At 38.5% G+C, this 21,324-nt stretch overlaps 1 protein-coding gene across 3 annotated transcripts in view; it reads left to right on the top strand.

Moving 5' to 3' along the window:
• ATP10D (ATPase phospholipid transporting 10D (putative)) overlaps nucleotides 1–21,324 on the top strand; it is a 122,613-nt gene that overhangs the window by 42,780 nt on the left and 58,509 nt on the right. For all 3 annotated transcript variants that reach the window (XM_065907207.1, XM_065907209.1, XM_065907208.1), the window contains exons 4-9: nucleotides 4,919–5,123; nucleotides 7,433–7,518; nucleotides 14,278–14,384; nucleotides 14,842–14,973; nucleotides 15,376–15,503; nucleotides 15,623–15,875. In XM_065907207.1, coding sequence (XP_065763279.1) covers nucleotides 4,919–5,123; nucleotides 7,433–7,518; nucleotides 14,278–14,384; nucleotides 14,842–14,973; nucleotides 15,376–15,503; nucleotides 15,623–15,875 — 911 coding nt within the window. The remainder of the gene's footprint in view (nucleotides 1–4,918; nucleotides 5,124–7,432; nucleotides 7,519–14,277; nucleotides 14,385–14,841; nucleotides 14,974–15,375; nucleotides 15,504–15,622; nucleotides 15,876–21,324) is intronic.

Consider the following 21,324-nt stretch of genomic DNA (forward strand, 5'->3'; position numbering starts at 1 on the left):
ATCACTGCAGTTGGTGACTGCAGTCATGAAATTAAAAGACGCTCTTTGGAAGGAAAGTTATAACCAACCTAGACAGCATATTAAAAAGCAGAGACTACTTTGTCAACAAAGGTACATCTTGTCAAAGCTATGGTTTTCCCAGTCGTCATGTATGGATGTGAGAGTTGGACTGTGAAGAAAGTTGAGCGCCAAAGACTTGATGCTTTTGAATTGTGGTGTTGGAGAAGACTGTTGAGAGTCCCTTGGACAGCAAGGAGATCCAACCAGTCAATCCTAAAGGAAATCAGTCCTGAATATTCACTGGAAGGACTGATGCTGAAGCTAAAACTCCAATAATTTAGCCACCTTTTGCGAAGAACTGACTCATTTGAAAAGACCCTGATGCTGGGAAAAATTGAAAGCAGGAGGAGAAGGGGATGACAGAGGATGAGATGGTTGGATGGCATCACCGACTCAATGGACATGAGTTTGAGTCAATTCCGGGAGTTGGTGATATACAGGGAGGTCTGGCGTGCTGCCGTCCATGGGGTCGCAACGAGTTGGACACGACTGAGTGACTGAACTGAGCTGATTGAATTTGCCTGAAGGATGGATTATAAGTACTGTATTCTTACCAGTGAGAGTAATGCAGAAGCAACAGATAACAAGTAGATGCAGGAAATCCTAGCTGTACACTTAGACTGTGAGGAAGAAAAAAGTTTCTCCTAGTTTTAGTTCTCTGTCCAAGAAGGAAATACAAACTCACTTTGAGTCTACCACATTGATAAATTTTCAAAGCTAGTTAAGATTGGCAGTGAACATTGTCACTTATCTTGCAGTTGTGAAATATCATACAGGCCCATACCCGTGGTGTTGTGCGTCCACTCTCGCTCTGACAGGTACACTACCCCACTTTCTTCACATGACTCACTCTAGATCATCCTGCAAGACCCACCTTCTCAGCTACTTGCTCCCAAAAGAGCCTGTGCAAACCTATCTTATAAGATTGCTGTTTGTGTCTCTTTTTCAGTTTTTGACTATAGCTTTCTAGAGGAATGGCCATAACTTAATCAACTTTGTATTCTTAGCATCTAACATGGTAACCGGCATAAATTAAGGTCAGTTATAGCTCAGTGGTAAAGAATCTGCCTGCCAATGCAGGATACTCAGGTTCAGTCCCTGGGTTGGGACGATCCCCTGGAGGGGGAAATGGCACCCTACACCAGAGTTCTTCCCTGGACAATCCCATGGCCAGAAGAGCCTGATGGGCTCCAGTCCGTGCGGCCTCAGAGAGTCGGATGCCACCGAGCGGCTAAGCACAGATGCAGCTAGCTACTGGGGAAACCAGCTACTTTGTAAAATCTAGCATGAACTCCAAATGGGGAAAGTAAAGTCAGTTCAGTTGTGAAATTAACCTCATTTGGGTTTTGATCCAATGTAGAGTGGAGAGTAAGTAAACTTTTCCCTTAGAAGAATTCTATTAGGTTTGAAAGAAAAATAAAATCCTTAACCCCAGTGTTCACGTCTGTCTGCTCTCCCTACGTTCACAGATTGTCAGCAGCTTTCCTTACACCTTTCTTCCCAGAGAAAGCAGAGGCCGTTAAGCTTGGATCAGGTGTCTGAGTTCCTTCTCAGGTCGTCTTCTCCTGCGTTCTTCTGACTTTACATGAAGCAGCAGCTCCGTCCCTTGTAATCGTGGACCTTCATCTGCGTTCTTTCCTCCATTCGTGTCACTTCTCAGTAGCTTCCACCAGCACTCTCCATTCTCCCTTCTCCCCCCACCTCGCCTTCTCCACGGGCTTCTGCCTGCATGCTGTGTGTGCGACCGCTTCTCATTTGTTTTCTCGCCCAGCTCTTTCATCCTTTTTGTCCTTTGCCTTCCCTTCCCTTGCAGTGGGTGCTTTCACCCTTCATTCCTTTCAGAGCTAAACTTCATGAAAGAGACTCCTTCTCCAACTTCTGATCATGCCTTAACCCACTGGAGGGCTCACTTTCTTCTTCACTCTCCGTGTCAACAATTTCATATGCTCTATTTAATAGCAGACCTCCTAATAACCACATACCACAGACATGACCCCTTTGTGGCTTTTGTTACTCTGATGACTCCCTTAAATTTTTTTATTTATTTATTTTTAATAGAAGGATAATTGCTTTACAGAATTGTGTTGGTTTCTTCCAGACATCAACGCGAATCAGCCACAGGTATGCATATGTCCCCTCCCTCTCGAGCCCCCCATCTCCCTGCCCCTCCCACCTCTCTAGCTGGTTACAGAGCCCCTGTTTGCGTTCCCTGAGGCATACGGCAAATCCCCGTTGGCATCTGTCTGGCATGTGGTGATGTACGTGTCCACGTTACTGTCCCCACACGTACCGCCCGCCCCTTTCTCCCTCCCCCTGCCCAGCATGGTCATGAGTCTCTTCTCTATGTCTGTGTCTCCACTGCTGCTCTGCAGATGATTTCATCAGTATCCTCTTTCTAGATTCCATGTATGTGCATTAGCATACAACATTCATCTCTCTTTTTCTGACTTACTTCACTCTGCATAACAGGCTCTAGGTTCCTCCCTTAGAACTGACTCAAGTCGCTCCTTTTTCCGGGTGAGTAGCATTCCACTGTGTGTGTGTATCACAGCTTCTTCATCCATTCATTTGCTGATGGACATCTGGGTGGCCACCATGTTCCAGCTGTTGTAAATAGTGTAAATATTTTGAAACGTCCTTTCTTGATTTCTCCGACATCTCCTCTTGCATCCTGCTTCACTTCTCTGTCACCTTGAAGTTTCTCTCCCTAAGGAATCTCATATCCCTATCTGCTCTCTGTGCCTAGGACTTGTAGGTACTATTGTGAACTTCTGATCAAAACCCTGAAAATGCTGAACCTCTTCAGTTTTACATCCTACTTAAAACTTTTCGAACTAGATTTATTATCTTCCCCATGATGCATCCAGTTACTTCTAAAATCTGGGACATGGTAAAAAAAAAAAAAAAAATACCGTTCACCATGAAGGTTTGAAACCACAGCATCATGCTTGATAATTTCTTTGTGTATAATAAATCAGAATACTTGTCTCTAATACCCAAATATGTCTTGATTTAATCTCATTTTATCCATCCTTTTTGCTACTGTCTTGATTGTAATCATCTTTATCCCTCCCCTGAATTATTTCAATATCTTTCCATTGGTTTCTTGCCATTCCTATAATCAGGCTGCCACCCACCCAGCAGTCCATCCATTACTCTGTAGCAGGACTTAGCAAGTAGAAATAGGATCATATTCTTCTATGAACCTTTAGTGATTTTCCATTCTTTTTTTTTTTTTTTGAAATGAAAATCCTTATTTCTAGAAATGGCAATAGGACTGAACCTTCAAAATATGATTCCTGCCTACCTTTTTGGGTCTTCTGTTTCTTCCTTCCATGGAAGAGTAAACTGATATATTCAAACACTAAAGAAAAATTGTTAAAGCAAACTGTTGGTTTATCTTTCGTGGTGAACTAGCAGACTCTTCAGGTGATGAAGGAATTCTTTTAGTTGGATTCAACTTTGATATAAGGTATTTTGGGAGAATATATCCTGAAAATATTCTTCTTAGGTAGCCCTTTGGAGGAATTATTCCTTGAAATAAAAGTATAATTCTGTGTAGCAGAAGTATATGTGTTGGCTTAATGTGGCATTTTTATTTAATATGATGCATTCATTTTTAATATATAGGTCATATAGCTTTTAGAATATAGCTATCTCCTAAGCTTCTTGACAACAAATTTGAATATTTAGCTCCATAATGGAAAATAAATCTTTACTTTAAAAATAAGTGCCTTTTTATGACAAATGCTAGTCTTTACAGATACATGGGAGACAATAAGGAAATGAGACAGATCTTTCTAAGACCTTGTTGGAATCATTGGATGCGAAATGCTGCTTAACTAGTTACACTGTTTTCTATGATACAAACTTCCTATTCTACTCTTAAGGAAAACGCTTTGTGGAATCCAAATCATGCCATTTTTTATGAAAAGCCATGAGAACTTTGGTAAAACTTTAACACAAAGCAGGATATTTAAGGCAAATCAACCTTAATTGATGTGCCTTTCTTTTAAAAAGAATTGAATATATAGAATGAAAAAACTGCACTTTCAAAACGGGTTAAAAATTCTCATTTTCCTTTCTCGGGATCAGCTATAGCCAACTCAGAACTGTTTTAACCAGTATTTCTATTAAATGATAATTAGGGGCGTTGATGGGATTTCCCAGGTGGCTCAAGTGGTAAAGAATCCGCCTGCCAGTGCAGGAGGTGCAGGAAACAGGGGTTCAGCCGCTGCGTCGGGAAGACCCCCTGGGAAGGGAAATGGCAACACACTCCAGTACGCGTTTCTGGGAAACCCTGCGGACAGAGGAGTCTGGCAGGCTAACGTCCCCGGGGTCGCAAAGAGTTAGCCATGACTTAGTGACTGAATACATACTCCGCAGGTGTTAATATGCTGCTATAGTGGTTTTTTAACTGTCTGGGTGTTTGTTTTACTTCTTTGTTTATTTTGCTCATCCTGTCTGCCACCTGAGAAGCTCTCCAAGAGCAGATAATGTGTCTTGTGCACTTTTGGGTCCTTGATATCTGACATGGGGGGCACACAGGAATTGCTTCATTTATGAATAAACCCTCCAGTGTTAATTTTATTCCAGAATTACTCAATTAACACAATGGTTCAAAATCTCACAGGAAAAAGAGAATTGAAAAAATATCTTTTGGATTCTTAGTAACTAAATTTTCAGATGAAGCAAGTTGTGGAACTTAAGTTTTACAAATTCTCCGGCTTCCCCTTTTAGCATTTAACAGATTAAAATCATCCTAATACTTTAAATTATAAACTAAAATTTTGAACAAAGCTATCATGTGAGTTTGGGGCTTGAGATTCTTTTTAAACATTTTTTTTTTCAATTTTAGGAAAGAGAAAAAATATGTGGACAGATGCTGGAAAGATGTTACTGTTGGGGACTTTATTCACCTTTCCTGTAATGAGGTCATTCCTGCAGATATGGTTTTACTCTTTTCCACTGATCCAGACGGAATCTGTCACATTGAGACTTCTGGTCTTGATGGAGAGAGCAATTTAAAACAGAAGCAGGTGGTTCGGAGATATGCAGAGCAGGTAAAAAATGTGTTCTCCATTGGTGATATTAACATTTTCTTTTCAAAAATAAAAAAAAAATAGCGCAAATGGAAAAAAAAAACTATAAAAAAAATAACATTTTCTTTTCAGAAGATGACTGAGCTCATTTTCACACATATAGATAAAATGATGTTTCAAATTTATTTTTACCTTTACAAAATAGAAGTCTCGAGGGCTTCATGTAATTCCAGATATCAGTAAAAGTATGTCATATTTCATAGATAATAGGATATAATGACCTCAGAGTTCAGACATTTCATTCTGACAATCACATATTTATGGTAATCGAATTTACAAAACCTAACAGTTTTGGAAAACTTTTTTGTAATAGAAATGATGATCAACTTCTATTTTTCTTAAGCTTCTATTTGTATGTTGTTTTATTAAAGCTGGAGATATCATTTGGTCATTGTTCCTAAAATTTGGCAATTACTTACATATCGAGGCCATTTAAGACTTTCATAATGGCTCATGCCACAGAGCTCTGACTCTTCTCGTGCTGTGGAGAGGGAAATAAGAACTTTGCCTTTATATTAACAAGTTTCAGTAAAATTCAAACAGTTCTGTCATTTAATTATTGTGTGGTTTTGGGAAGGTCACTTAAACACTTTATGCCTCAGTTCATTTATCTTAAAGTGGGAATGATGACACCTCCCTCATAGCCTGTTGTATGACAAAATGAAGTAATATATATATAAAAACACCATGCAATGCGCCTATCAGTTTTCCTTTCCTTTCTCTGGAAGCACTTAAAAAGAGGTATTTTAAAATGTAACTTTTTTTTTTTAACTTGAGCTTCTATTAAGTCACGTTTCTTACAAACCAAAAATATCATAACCTCATAATATCCTTATCTTTGGTAAATTCGATCTTGTCACATTAAGTCCATCTTTCTACCTGTAGATTAATTTAGATCCTTTGTGATTGTTATGCCTCTCAACTTCCTGTCATTGTCACATTTGTAAGCATTTTCACACTTAAAACATTGGTAAAAATACTCTACCACTTGGAAAATACATACCACTAAATACCTACTTTGAGGGGTGATACCAGTTGATTAATCATCATACTTTACATTCAGTTAAGGGTAAGCTCTCCAGACTCTGATGGCCTCAATTATAATCCCGACTCTAAAAATCTTCTTGTTTTGAAACCTTTAGCAAATTACTGGTCCTCTTTGTGTGTATCTTTCCTCATCTGTAATTAGGCCTAATTATAGTATCTAGTAAAGAAGAAAATAGTTAAGATGTTTAAAGGGCATAATATAGATTCTAACTCATTAGAAGAACTCAGTAAATATCAATTATTAGCAAGACAAATCGCACGATCATATGGCTCATATTTTTCAAATGTTTGCTGATACACATTTCAATATTTTGAGATATATCAGTAGCATTTATCTTATTGTCCAAAAAACCGTATAAAAAAGAAAAGAATATAAGGTTGATGTGGCTTGTTCTTAGTGAATCCATGCATTATAGAAGCCTGTTTTCTGTAAGAGTCTGTTTATTCACTTGTTGATTTTATAAAGCATTTTAAAATTATTTTTTGACCTATTACAGAATTTTGTGAGATATATCTAGATTTACTTATTTAAATAAAATTTTCTGAGATTAAATGGATGCATGCTCAGAGTACATATATACATGTATGCATGCATGCTAAGTCACTTCAGTTGTGTCTGACTCTTTGTGACCCGATGGACGGTAGCCCACCAGATTCCTCTGTCCATGGGACTCTCCAGGCAAGAATGCTGGAGTGGGTTGACATGCCCTCCTCCAGGGGATCTTCCCGAACACAGATTGAACCTGTACCTCTTATGTTTCCTGCATTAGAAGGTGGGTTCTTTACCACTAGTGCCTCCTGGGAAGCCTGTATTACATGTGTGTGTGTGTGTGTGTGTGTAGATACACGCTTAATCTCAGAAACTACCTATATGATTAAAGAACAACAAGAAAAGTATTTTCACCTTTTCAGTGTCTCCCGGATAAAAGAATGTGTTTTGTAGGAGAAGCTCCCTCCTGCAGGGAGTCCTGCATGAATTTCAGTGTACGGTTCAGACATTCTCATCACCTGAAGATATTTATTAATGCTCTAGGACCATTCTCATCTTACCTATTCATTCATAATTATGTGTGTACTTTCCTTCATTTGGGCAATTTGTGACATATATTTTGTGACATGAATACCTTAGTTTTATCTTAATTGGCGAAAGGATAAACACTTAAATCTCAAGATTTAACCTTTAATTTTTTGTGTGGTAATTTTTCAAATATATATGTTTTTAGGACTCTGAAGTTGATCCTGAGAAATTCTCCAGTAGGATAGAATGTGAAAGTCCAAACAATGACCTCAACAGATTCCGAGGCTTCCTGTGAGTGATACAAGACTTTCCTTTGTGGGTGTGAGTGGAATTGCATATTGCAGTTATATTTAACTTAAAAAAAAAAATTGTGTTCTTATACCCAAGTTAAATCACTAAAGGCTGTAAGTTAAGCCACCTATAAATTTGGCTTATTTTAATTATTTGATAAATATTTACCTTTGTATATTTTTAAAACAACAACAAAATCTTGTTCTTAAAATAACCCTCGAATCTCTTTCAATAATACATGAATGATTTACATGAGCTCCATGTTAAGCCCAAGACGTGTTAGTTATTTGGAAGAGTGTTTGGACAGACATGGCAGCTTAAGTGACATGACAGGATGGTGTCTTTCTATCCTATTAGAATCAGAGTAGGTGGGCAACTCAGCTGGTAGAAGTTAGCCAATGACTTTGAAACACATCTAAGAAAACGTGTGGGAATCCACAATGGCATCCATCTGGAGGCTTCCTATGGCGTCGGCATCCCTTTCCAGTGGAAGCTAGAATTTAGGGCCTTAGCTGATTCTGGCTGGCTTCTGCCACTGAAGTGGTTTATTTTTTGATCCAAGTTACTGACTCTTTTTATCCTTCCTGATGTTTAAGAGAAGTCAATTAGACCTACTTCATAGTGGTGATCTTATAAGAAGATGGCAGAGGAAAAAAAAAAACTCCTAAATCATCTTTTGACACCAGAATCATCCTGATGCCATTACTTGATACCAAATGAATACAGAGACATTTAGAGGAAGATTTATAGCCCTCATGAACATAGATGCAAAAACTTTACATAGATTAATAGCAAATCAAACCAAACCCAGCAATATATAAAGAGGAAACTAATAATGACTCAGTAGGACTTATACCAAAAATGCGGTGTTGGCTCAACATTAGAAGATCAAACAATGTAATTTATAATATTAGCAAACCACAATTAACAAATGAAAAAAAACACCAGGTGAGAATCTCCTGGCAATAGAAAAACTTGGACGAAATCTAACTTCCGCTTTTGCACGCTGACAGCAGAAGGAGGCTTTCCCTTCTTGCTGATGGGCGCCCACAAGGCCACACGGCCAGCATCAAGCTTCGTGTGCCGTGTGCTCCGTTGCTCAGTCGTGCCCGGCGCTCTTTGAATCCATGGACTGCAGCCTGCCAGGCTCCTCTATCCATGGGAATTCCCCAGACAAGAATATTGGAGTGGTTAATAGTGAAGGATTCAACATCTTTCCCCTAAGATCAAGAACAAGACATGAATATTATCTCTTACCACTTCCATTCAAGGAGATCCTAGCTAATGTAAAGAAAATGAAATAAAATCAGCAAGTAATAAAGTAGTGAAACTGTCTTTTATTCATTGATGATATTATGATGGTCTTTGTAGAAAACGTGATGAAATCTATTAAAAAGCAACTGGAATTAATAGTTTAGCAGTGTTGTAGGAAATAAGATCAATATAAAAATATTGTATTTCTGTACATACCAAAGAACATTAAGATATCGAAACTTTAAAAAAAATCAGTCTATAATAGCATCAGAAAAAATACTTAAGAGTAAACCAGAAAAAAGATATGGAAGACCTACATGTTGAAAACCACTGAACATGGTTGAGATAAACTAGAGATGTAACTAAATGGAGACACATTTGTTGTTCATGCATTAAAACTCAGTGTTGTCAGTTTTTCCCCCAAAATTGATCTGTGGGTTCAGTGTAATCCCAATTGAAATTCCAACAAAGTTTTTTATTTTTGAAAGTGAAAGTCGCTCAGTCATGTCTGACTCTTTGCCACCCCATGGACTATACAGTCTGTGGAATTCTCCAGGCCAGAACACTGGAGTGGGTAGCCTTTCCCTTCTCCAGGGGATCTTCCCCACCCAGGGATTGAACCCAGGTCTCCCACCTTGCAGGTGGATTCTTTACCAGCTGAGACACAAGGGAAGCCAAAGAATTCTGGAGTGGGTAGCCTATCCCTTCTCCAGAGGATCTTCCTGACTCAGGAATCAAACTGGGGTCTCCTGCATTGCAGGCGGATTCTTTACCAACTGAGCTATCCGAGAAGCCTGCCCCCCACCTTTTTTAAATTTCATTTTTAGAAACTGGCAAGTTTATTCTAAAAATTTATATGGAGATAGAACCATCTAACTAAAACAACTTTGAAAAAGAAGAACAGATGTGGATGGCTAAGACCACCAGATTTTGTTTTTGACATAATGATAGACCAGTAGGTCAATGGAGTAGATTAGAGTCCAGAAATTGGTCCAGACATTTATGGGCAACTGGATTTTTACAAAGATGAAAAAGCAGTTTAGTGGAGAAAGGTTAGTTGTTTCAACTAATAATGCTGCAACAATTACACATCTATATTCAAAAAAATAAACTTCAACACAGACGTCTCATCATCAAGATTAATCACCAAGATTAACTAAAAATGGATCCTGTACTTCAATGTAAACCTGAAATTATAATACTCCTAGAAGGAAACATAGGGGAAATCTTTGCTATCTTGTGTTAGTCGAAGATTTCTTAGGTATAACTCCAAAAGTGCAATTCATAAAAGGACAAAAGTAATTAAATAACTTCATCAGTATTAGAAACTTATTATCTTCAAGTGACACTGCTAAATGAATGAAGAGTTTTCATTCAAACTGGAAGAAAATAGTTTGCAGTGTGTATATCTCATGTAGGACTTGTGTTCAGAATGTATGTCTTTCTTTATTGCTAAATAAAATGTCTTTATTATTTGGTTATTGTTCAATAAGCAAATGAACAATACAGTTTTTAAATGATCGAAAATATTGGACTTCACCAAAGACAATACGTGGATGATAGATATCTGTGTGAAAAGATGCAAGTTAAAGCCTTAGGAGTGTAACTCCTCAATTGAAAGGACCGACTATACCAACTTTTCACAAGAATGTAGAGAAACTAGAATATGCATATTCTGCTGGTGGGAATGGAAAAAGCACGATCACTTTAGAAAATAGTTTGGAAATTTCCTAAAAAATTAAAATACACACCAACTTTATGATCTGGTTATTCTACTTGTAAGTAGTTAGTCAAGGGAAAACACTTACCCGTATGCTAACCTGGACACTGATTTTCAGAGCTGCTTTATTTGTAATAGCCCCAAATATTCCATCAACAGGTAAATGGATAAACAAGTGATAGAGCCATACAATAAATACTACTCTGCAACAAAAAGGAATTCACTAGTAATATATGCAGCAACATGGATGCATCTCAAAATGATGTTGAGTGAAAGAAGCCAGACGAAAAAGAATATATACTGTATGATTTGATTTATATAATTTCCCAAAAAAGAAAGCTGATTCAGAGTGATAGCAGATAGTGGGTGCCTGGGAGCGGGAGGAGAGGAAGAAAAGATTACAGAAACATGTCAGGAAACCGTAGGAAGTGATGGATATGTTCATTTTTCTAATTGGAGTGATGCTTTCACAGGGGAAACATGTCAAAACATCAAATTTTGCACTTTAAATGTGTACAGTACATGTATTTACTGTATGATTCTTGTTATTCTTCAATCAAGTTGTTTAAAATTTTACAGAATTGTCAAGATGGAAGTTTAGAACATAGTAGTAGCATCTTTAAGTAGCATCTGGTTCAGATGGATGTTGGGAGGGACAGGAAGCTGTGCAGTTGGAAAAGGGAAAGGATTTAGTCCAGATAAAGAGATAATGCCAGACTTCAACCATCAAAAATAAGATACCAGGCAGACAACTAAACAGAAAGAATGACTGACGTTCCAGGTTGAAGGACCGACACAGGTGATGACATAGGGGCCGGAGACGACAGTGCGTTTGTGGACTCATAGTGGTTTAAGTATGTTTGGAGGGTAGGTGAGCGATAGAGTAGATCATAGAGAGGCGAGATGATGAAGGGAAGTTAGCCGGTGATCCTGCCGTCAGAAACATGCTCATAAGTTTAAGAAGAATCATTTTCTAGTAGTATTTTCTCCACTGCTGACTATTTATACAATTTCCTGTTGTGATTGGAAGATTTAAGGGTTGTGATTTTTTCTGACCTGAACTTCCAACACCTGAGGTCCAGGTCAAAAAATACCTTAGAGTCCAGTTTGTACAGCCCCTTACTGGGAATGCTGACTCCCCTGACAAGCTCAGACTAGGTTCTGGCACAATTCTGGACAGAAAAGAACTGAACTTTAGTCTGTTTCTGTGTGGTCTGGAATGTAGTACTCTGCACAGAATCTGAGTCAGAGCAGGCGTATTCAGTAGAGTCAGCCCAGGTGGGTACAGTAATTTTTTGTGAAATAGTTTTTATCTGCTGAACTAGGTCCTTACATTTTTCCTGCTTTGTGGCCTATTTTCTAAAATGAACAGAAATTGAGATGTTCGGGCTCACTCTCTGTATTATTGATGGCTTCTCTGACCCTCTTACTCTCAGGTAGCCCTGACTTTTCCCTGTTTGTGCCCATGTTGTATGCTGAATGTCAGATTTCTATCATAATAACTATACTATTGTTATTATACTTGGACATTTCTATATGAATCACCTCCCGTTAAACCACAGAGGCCAAGACTATCTAAGTTTGTTTTTCTGTTCTCAGCATTCAGGTGGGTGTGCTGGGCATATGGTACATGTGATATAGGCTCTTGAATGGATGAAGGCTGTAATTAGACAGTCCGTGTCTTGCACAGAATCTGAAGGTCCCATGTCATACGTGCCAATACACACTCATCGAGTGCAGGATGTGTTTAGAATTTGGAGTCAGTACAATCAAGATAAAAGTTGGGCTTTGATGTAAAGGTGGTAAACCAGAGTGATGTAATGGTGAAAAATGAGGATCCCAGGGTAAAAATCTTAATACACTAAGAAATTTTGTAACTGATGCTTTTGTATATTATATCTGTTCCTGTAAAGGTTGTAGGAATAATAAATGCTATGTTGTTGAGGAGCCTAATCAAGCCTGAGAATGCTACATGGGAATGTAAATATTGGGATTAATTTCTTCATCTGTAAATCCAGGAAGTATTAATAAAATTAGGTTAAACCCAAGGACATTGCTGGTTCTGACTATGACCTCATGGGTCTCTGTTTGTGCATAAACCCATATATATGAAGGAATGTAAACACACACCTCTTAAAAGAAAATGCTTTGCAAGTTAGAGGAGTAAAATAACAAAACAGATTTGTCTATTTTCTTCCTCATTTGAAGAGTAGGAAAGCTCTTCAAACTTCTCTTGAAGAGCTTTCTTTTTTCTTTTCCTTGCAAGATAGCATGGATAGCAGATACACTGACAATTTCCCTGTATATAACAAAGAGGAAACAACTCATAGACTGAAGTCTGTTGCTTAGAAAATAAACTGACCTTAATGCTGAAATTTAGTATGCATTTTCACAAAATATGTGAAATACCTGACTTTTTGCTTATTTTTAAAAAGTTTCTAACGAGTTTGCTCTGCATTTTTACCACTATAGTAATTAAATCAAGTGATTAAGTTGATTATTTTAAAACTGTTTATTACAGAAGATTTCCAAATATGCAAAAGTAGGAAGTGTAATGAACATCATGGGCCCTCACCCAGTTTTAGCTGTTTTATAATTTGCCCTCCTCCCACTTCCTTCCCTATATGCCCCTACATCACATCATTTCACTGTAAATACTTCACTATGAATATACAACAGAAAAAATCTTTATAGAAAAAGTCATAATATCATTATAACATTTAAGTAAATTAAGAACAATTTCTTGGTAGTATCTAATACCTAGCCTTTGTTTAAATTTCTCTAATTGTCTCAAATTTTTTTATAGTTAATATATTCTAACCAGGATCAAAGCAAAGGTGTACATGTTGCATTTAGTTGGTATGTCTCTAAATTTTCCCTCCCAGTCCCTCCACCACTTCTGCCCCCTTCCCCCAGCTCCCCCCTCTCCCCCCGCCCCCCACATGCCACTCACTTGTTAAACAGACCAGATCATTTTGCCTGCAGAGGTTACCCCTGCAGATTTCATAGATCTGGCCAACTGCATCCTTGGGTGATGGTTAACATGTTTTTCTGGCCTTGTTTCCTGAAAACTCTTCACAGACATTTAGAATCTGATGAAAGAAATACTGTCCAGAAAATGACAAATGTGTATGAATGTACGTACATAGACACACAGAGGGAAATATCGTATACAGTTTCAAAAGCTTCACAGATCTCCTGATGCCACAGACACCTGTTTGATTCATCCTCATAGAAGCTTGATTAGATGCCCAGGGGGATGAGCAGTTTCTGTCCCTAAACTTCTGGAGGCCGTGATGTCCTGTAGTTATGTTAAGATGGGTATTGTCAGCCTTACCCTTTCATTATAAGGTTCCCCACCAGCCTTCTACCTAATAATTTTAGTAGCCACTATTATTGCCCAAGGATAATCCTTGATGTCACCAGGGCCGAGGTAGGAATTTTCTGATTCCATTAAGAACTTTTCCCTCATCAGCTATTAAGTTGCTCCCAAATTCAGTTTCTACTATAGAAAGTAGTTTTCTAATTTGGATTATCTCTTAGTTTTTGTAGTACTAGTAGTTGGCAAACAATGAATGATAGAAAACAGTGTTAGAAACCTGTTGTGTCTTTTTTTCCCAGCCAAAGTGGGAAATAACTAGAGCAAGAACATCAAGATTTGAAACTTTTCCTGTGAACTGCTTAACTTTATACTCTAATCAAGAAAACTCCAAATTCATAGTGTTTATTTTTACATTCCCATTTTTGCTATTTAAAAATAAATCTATATGCTGTCTTTTTTATAGAGAACATTCCAACAAAGAACGCGTGGGTCTCAGTAAAGAGAATTTATTACTCAGAGGATGCACCATTAGAAACACAGAGGCTGTCATGGGCATTGTGGTTTATGCAGGTTGGTTAACTTCTGACTTTTCACCATTGTCTCCTCTGTGCTCTTCTGCAAGTTAACATTTTCTACTTATTCAAATGCAATCTCTAGCAGCAGAAAGGAAATTTTGTCTTGATAATCATTCATCTCTGTTTTTCTTTTTTATTTATTATTATTATTTTTTCATTTATTTTTATTAGTTGGAGGCTAATTACTTTACAATATTGTAGTGGGTTTTGTCATACATTGACATGAATCAGCCGTGGATTTACATGTGTTCCCCATCCCGATCCCCCGTCCCACCTCCCTCTCTACCCGATCCCTCTGTTTTTCTAAATGGATCATGAAGGGAAACTAAATTTAACCAAGTGTATTACATAACTACTTTTCATTAAATTGTCTGCCAGAGAGATTAAAAAATATGATGTTTGCTACTTGGCTTTAATTTCCACATATTCTGAATTTTGTGTCACCCATGTAGGCCATGAAACCAAAGCAATGCTGAACAACAGCGGGCCAAGATACAAGCGCAGCAAATTGGAAAGAAGAGCAAATACAGACGTCCTCTGGTGTGTCCTGCTTCTGGTGATAATGTGCGTAACTGGTGCATTGGGTAGGTGGAATTTGATTATTTGCTGACATCCTTCCCTCAAGATATTCATTTTAAAGTATTATATTTTCAAAATGACATTTATGAATTTAAGTTTGACTCCAGTAGGTGGGGGTGGTTATTTGCCAATAATTATTTTCTTCACATCTTCATCTCTCTCATTCTCTAATTTGAAAAGCATTAATAATTGATCACATGTGGCCACAGTCGTAAAGGGACCTGGGAGAAGATGTGAAGAGAGAGAGAGGCAGGAGAACATGTAGTCTTTTGAATTAGAATTTGTTTCTCAAACACCTGGTGTTTGACAAAAATAAATACTGTCATCTCTCTTTCTTTAGAAATAAAGTTTTACATTTGCATAATATATACATAGCATCCTTTTGATGTCTGTGTATTTTTTGAAAGGTCATGGAATCTGGTTGAGCAGATATGAAAACATACCCTTTTTTAATATCCCTGAGCCGGATGGACATACCACATCACCAGTGTTGGCGGGTTTCTATATGTTCTGGACCATGATCATTTTGCTACAGGTAATGTCTGTTGAGCTCATCATACAGTTTTAAGATCTTTGCTACTTATCCAGCTCTGTCTGGCTTTTCATTCTTTCTTTTCTCCCTTTAACGTTTTTAAATTGTTTGGTTCTTCTTAGGTCTTGATTCCTATTTCTCTCTATGTTTCCATTGAAATTGTGAAGCTTGGACAGATATATTTTATTCAAAGCGATGTGGATTTCTACAATGAGAAAATGGGTTCTACAGTTCAGTGCCGAGCCCTGAACATCACTGAGGATCTTGGACAGATTCAGTACCTCTTCTCTGATAAAACAGGAACCCTCACTGAGAATAAGATGGTTTTTCGAAGATGTAGTGTGGCAGGCTTTGATTACTGCCATGAAGAAAATGGTGAGTGTTGAGTTTCTGTGAAGATCAGCCTTGAGGTTTGTCTTTTTTGCATCCTTAACAGTTTGGTAATTCCGGCACAGAAGTGCGATATTTAATCATTGTGTACTGACTTCCCCCAGATGCTCATGGAGTTTCATTTTATCTCTTTAAAAGTTAGTAGGTCAAAGTTAGTCAAGAGTTGGTGGATTAAAGACTCTGCTTCCGTGATTTTTTTTTGACCATGGTTTCTCTGAAAGGAAAGGAAGTTGCTAGCAGTTGTGGGAGGTTTGGGGTTAGATACGGTGTCAGTGATCCTGTGTTACAGATATCTTTGAGAATCTCATTAGGCTCTGTGGTCCATGTGTGTGTTAGTCGCTCAGTCGTGTCCGACTCTTTGTGACCCCAGGGACTGTAGCCCGCCAGGCTCCTCTGTCCATGGGATTCTCCAGGCAAGAATACTGGAGTGGGTTGCCATGCCCTTCTTCCTATGGACCATATCCCTTAAAAAATATTTTTTTATTTTTTGGGATGGGGAACACATGTCAATCCATGGCTGATTCATGTCAATGTATGGCAAAAACCACTACAATATTGTAAAGTAATTAGCCTCCAACTAATAAAAATACATAAAAAAATGTAACTATAATAAAAAATATATATATATATATATATATATTTTTTAAATAGTTCCAAAGGGACGACAGTCTTCCCTTACCCCATCACTAAGTCCATAGGTAACCATTGGTCCCTGGCTAAGAATACCTATTTTAAAAAGAAATAAGATGAGTAGAACTTTTGAGGCTAAGGAAGTAAATATATAAATTGCAAGTTTTCTTTTAAGAATTGAACTTCATTAATTTTATTATTTGCAAAAGTAAATATACTCTTATAAAAATAATTCTGAGAAGTGTCCAAAACAAATTAACCTAGAGGTGAACCACTGTTAATAGTTTGAATACATAGTTATCCATTTCTTTATGTATATTCTTATATATGTGAAAATAAATATTTGCACATTTCTGTTATAAGTTATGTAATAATATTGCTTTGCAATTTGCTTTTTTTATTCCTCAGTATCTCATGGGCTTTTTTCTAAGTCAGTTCAGGAGTTAGCATGAAATTCATAGCATCGCGTTGTACGTGATCAAGCTAGTTTGCTGTTATAGCAGTGTGTGTGTGTGTGTGTGTGTGTGTGTCTGTGTGTCTGTGTGTCTGTGTGTGTGTGAGTCTACGCAGTTGTGTGCGACTCTTTGTGACCCCAGGGACTGTGGCCCGCCAGGCTCCTCTGTCCCTGTGTGTGTGTGTGTGTGTGTGTGTGTGTGTGTGTGTGTGTGTGTGTGTGTCTACGCAGTTGTGTGTGACTCTCTGTGATCCCACGGACCGTGGCCCTCCAGGCTACTCTGTCCCTGTGTGTCTGTGTGTGAGTGTGTGTGTGTGTGTGTGTGTGTGTGTGAGTCTACACAGTTGTGTGCGACTCTTGTGATCCCACGGACTGTAACCGTCCAGGCTCCTCTGTCCCTGGGATTCTCCAGCAAGAATGCTCGTGCGGGTTGCCATGTGCTCCTCCAGGGGATCTTCCCAACCCAAGGGCTGAACCTGTCTCTTGTGTCTCCTGCGTTGGCAGGCGGGTGCACTCAGCTGGTAACAAATCCACCTGCAACGCAGAAGAAGGGTTCGATCCCTGGGCTGGGAAGATCCCCTGGAGAAGGGAAAGGCTACCCACTCCGGTATTTTGGCATGGGAATTCCCTGGGCTGTACAGTATAGTCCCTGGGGTCACAAACGGTTGGACACAACTGAGCGCCGTTCACTGTCTTTACCACTAGTGCCATCTGGGAAGCCCATTATAATTATAATTATAACTTGCAATTAGCATCACTTATTCACTCAACAAATATTTTGTGAGCTCCTAACATGTGACATGAGTTTCTGATGTAGCTTAGAGTTTAAGGCAAGAAGATAGACAAGATGAAAAATTATAATGTTAAAAATAAAATTCCTCATGCAGTATCCATTTCTGTACACATATATAAAATTGGTTTTGCCAGATCCAGAAGTATGCACATATAGAATTTTTATAGATCCCACAAAATTTATCTCTAAAGCTTTGTGCTAATTTATATTCTTACAACCCAGAAGAATAATATCTATTTTTCATACCCAACCATAATGCGATGAAGCTATTCTTTTTAATTTGTGAGTTTTGTAGATGCAGTTAGCATTTCATTGTCTTAATTTTTCTATAATTAGCAATGAGATGCTAACTTTTTATGTTTTTAGCCGTTTGAATTTCCTTGACAACCAATGTCTTCCTGTTTTACATGTCTTCCTATTTTACAAATGAGTTTTTCTTATTGTTAGTAATCTGTGGGAGGATTTTGTCTATTAAGGCAGGGTTGATATTCAGCTTGCATGTCCCTGTCTAGGTTGTCTCTGGCCAGTGTCCATTTTCATTTGTGCACTTGTATTGAACCTTTGTTCAAGAATTTGAGTTATTTGAAAAACAATAATTTGAATACCGATGCTGACATAATTCTTTCCTTCTAAATGTGGCAAATACTTCTCTGGTTTGTTATTTACCACTGTATTAGTTTTCTATTGCCACATAACAAGTTACCACAAATTTGAGGGCTTCAAATAACGTATACTGTCTTACAGCTTCTGTGGGTCAGGATGTGGGTTCAGGCAGCAATGTCCTCCCTGAGGCTCTCGCCAGGCTGAAATGTAGGGGTTGGCTGGGGCTGTGATCTCATCTGAGGCTCAGGGTCCTCTTCTTAGTTCCCCGGTTTTGGAATTGTCAGAGTCTTGAGGTTGTAGGACTATGGCCCTTGCTTTCTTGCTGGCTGTCACTTGGGTCTCTTCTGAGTTCATGGAGATAGCCCATCATTCCTTGCCCCATGACCTTGCACAGCAAGGCAGGCAGCAGAACCTCTAGTTTTGGGTCTCTCTGACCTCAGGGATGTTCTGCCACCTCTTTTTACTTGATGAGGTCATACCACTCTGAGTGGACCACTAGTAACATTTTAGTGCTTTTCTTTTGAATCTTTTCTCCTGTAAACATTAATATATGTTTTTTAAACAAAGGGACATCACAGTGTGCTTTGACTTTTATAACCGTTTGTCTTGAGACTTCATTATGATTGCCTTTCCATTCGCTTCTTATTTTTCTAATGGTTATGCTGTATCGCATTGTAATAATTGCCACAACTTATGTAACTGATGAACCGTTAGTTTAGCTTGTCCACAGTCACTTGCTGTAGTGAACAATACTGCAGCGAACATCACTGGAGTTAAACCCTGTGTCCGTTTGTGAGATGAGTCTTTTCCAAAGTTATCTGACTATAAATCCCTATTTTGGGGAAGTATCTTATAGCAGTAATGCCTCACAAAATACATGGTGGGAAACACTGTATTATTTTTTGTATTTGTGGGATTTTAATTTTGTAGTATCTCAGAGAGCTGATACCAGCCCTCTCTCTCCCTGTCCTTCAATGTATACACTGCTGCCCAGTGAGTCCTTCTCTTCTGCGGCCCCTTGTGCAGAGAAGGTGCTGAGTGACTGAGAATCAAATGCTACCAGGACTGAACTGTAATTGGTAAGGTACCTGTCTGTGAGCCAGGGAGTATTACACCACCTCTGGGAGGTGTTGACGTTACCTGTCCACACATTTCTACCATATATACATTCACAGCTCCTGGTCTCTGGTCTGTGAAAGGGAAAGTCACTCAGTTGTGTCCGACTCTTTGTGAGCCCATGGACTCTACAGTCCATGGAATTCTCCAGGCCAGATTACTGGAGTGGATAGCCATTCCCTTCTCCAAGGGATCTTCCCAACCCAGGGACTGAACCCAGGTCTCCCACACTGCAGGTGGATTCTTTACCAGGTGAGCCACAAGGGAAGCCCAAGAATACTGGAGTGGGTAGCCTATCCCTTCTCCCAGGATCTTCTCAACCCGGGAATCAGACTGGGGTCTCCTGCATTGCAGGTGGATTCTTTACCAACTGAGCTGTCAGGGAAGCCCTCAATAGCCAAGTCGCTTGTCTGTAATGGTTTAAAAACAAGCCTATGCATACACACACATCCCTCCCTCTGTCTCTCTCTCGATGCTGAAGGTGATAGTGATACAGGCTAGCTTTCCTCAGAACTTAACCCCGAGGCCTTATATTCACTGAAATGAAAATCAGTTAAGCCTTCAGGATTTTCTGTCAGAAGAATTGCCTATGAGATATTTCCATTGAAAATGTTACTGCTGAGAAATAACCCATTACTCTTATGCAGTTAAACTAAATACATCTGATGACACCATTTCTTGTTTTAAAGCCTTGCAACTGATAAATTTGGTCCATGGACTAAGCATCAGCAACGCCCAGGTGTATCTCAGAGATGCAGGTCTCAGGCCCCTATTTAAAGCTTCAGTTAAAATCTTCATTAAACAGTACCTCAGGTTACTTGTATGCATATTAAAAAATTTTAAACTCCTTTAAAAGATTGCTGAAAAAGAATGAATTTTAATAAATACTTAGTTTACAGTGGTTTTAGATTTACAGAAAAGTTATAAAGATATTGTGCATTCCAGTATGCTCCTCCTGCCCACTTTCCCTTGTCTTAACATTTTACATTAGTCTTCAGATACATTTGTCACAAATAATGAGCCCATATTGATACTTCATTGTTAACTAAAATCCAGGCTTTATTGGGATTTCCTTAGTTTTTACCAGAGGTCTTTTTTGTCTCAGACCCCATCCAGGACACCACGTAACACTTACTCATCATTTAGGTGCCTCTAGATTTTGAGTTTCTTGGCTTTTCCTTTTTTGGATGACTGCTCAGATAGTAAAGAATCTGCCTGCATATACCTTGTTCATGGATCAGAAGAATCAATATAGTGAAAATGAGTATACTACCCAAAGCAATCTATAGACTCAATGCAAGCTGCCAATGGTATTTTTCAAAGAACTAGAACAAATAATTTCACAGTTTGTATGGAAATACAAAAAAAAAAAAAAAAAAAAAAAACAACCCTCGAATAGCCAAAGCAATCTTGAGAAAGAAGAATGGAACTGGAGGAATCAACCTGCCTGACTTCAGACTCTACTACAAAGCCACAGTCATCAAGACAGTATGGTACTGGCACAAAGACAGAAATATAGATCAATGGAACAGAATAGAAAGCCCAGAGATAAATCCACGAACCTATGGACACCTTATCTTCGACAAAGGAGGCAAGAATATACAATGGAGAAAAGACAATCTCTTTAACAAGTGGTGCTGGGAAAACTGGTCAACCACTTGTAAAAGAATGAAACTAGAACACTTTCTAAGACCATACACAAAAATAAACTCAAAATGGATTAAAGATCTAAGACCAGAAACTATAAAACTCCTAGAGGAGAACATAGGCAAAACACTCTCTGACATAAATCACAGCAGGATTCTCTATGACCCACCTCCCAGAGTAATGGAAATAAA

Source organism: Muntiacus reevesi, chromosome 16 (genome assembly GCF_963930625.1).
Source record: "Muntiacus reevesi chromosome 16, mMunRee1.1, whole genome shotgun sequence".
NCBI lineage: Eukaryota > Metazoa > Chordata > Mammalia > Artiodactyla > Cervidae > Muntiacus > Muntiacus reevesi.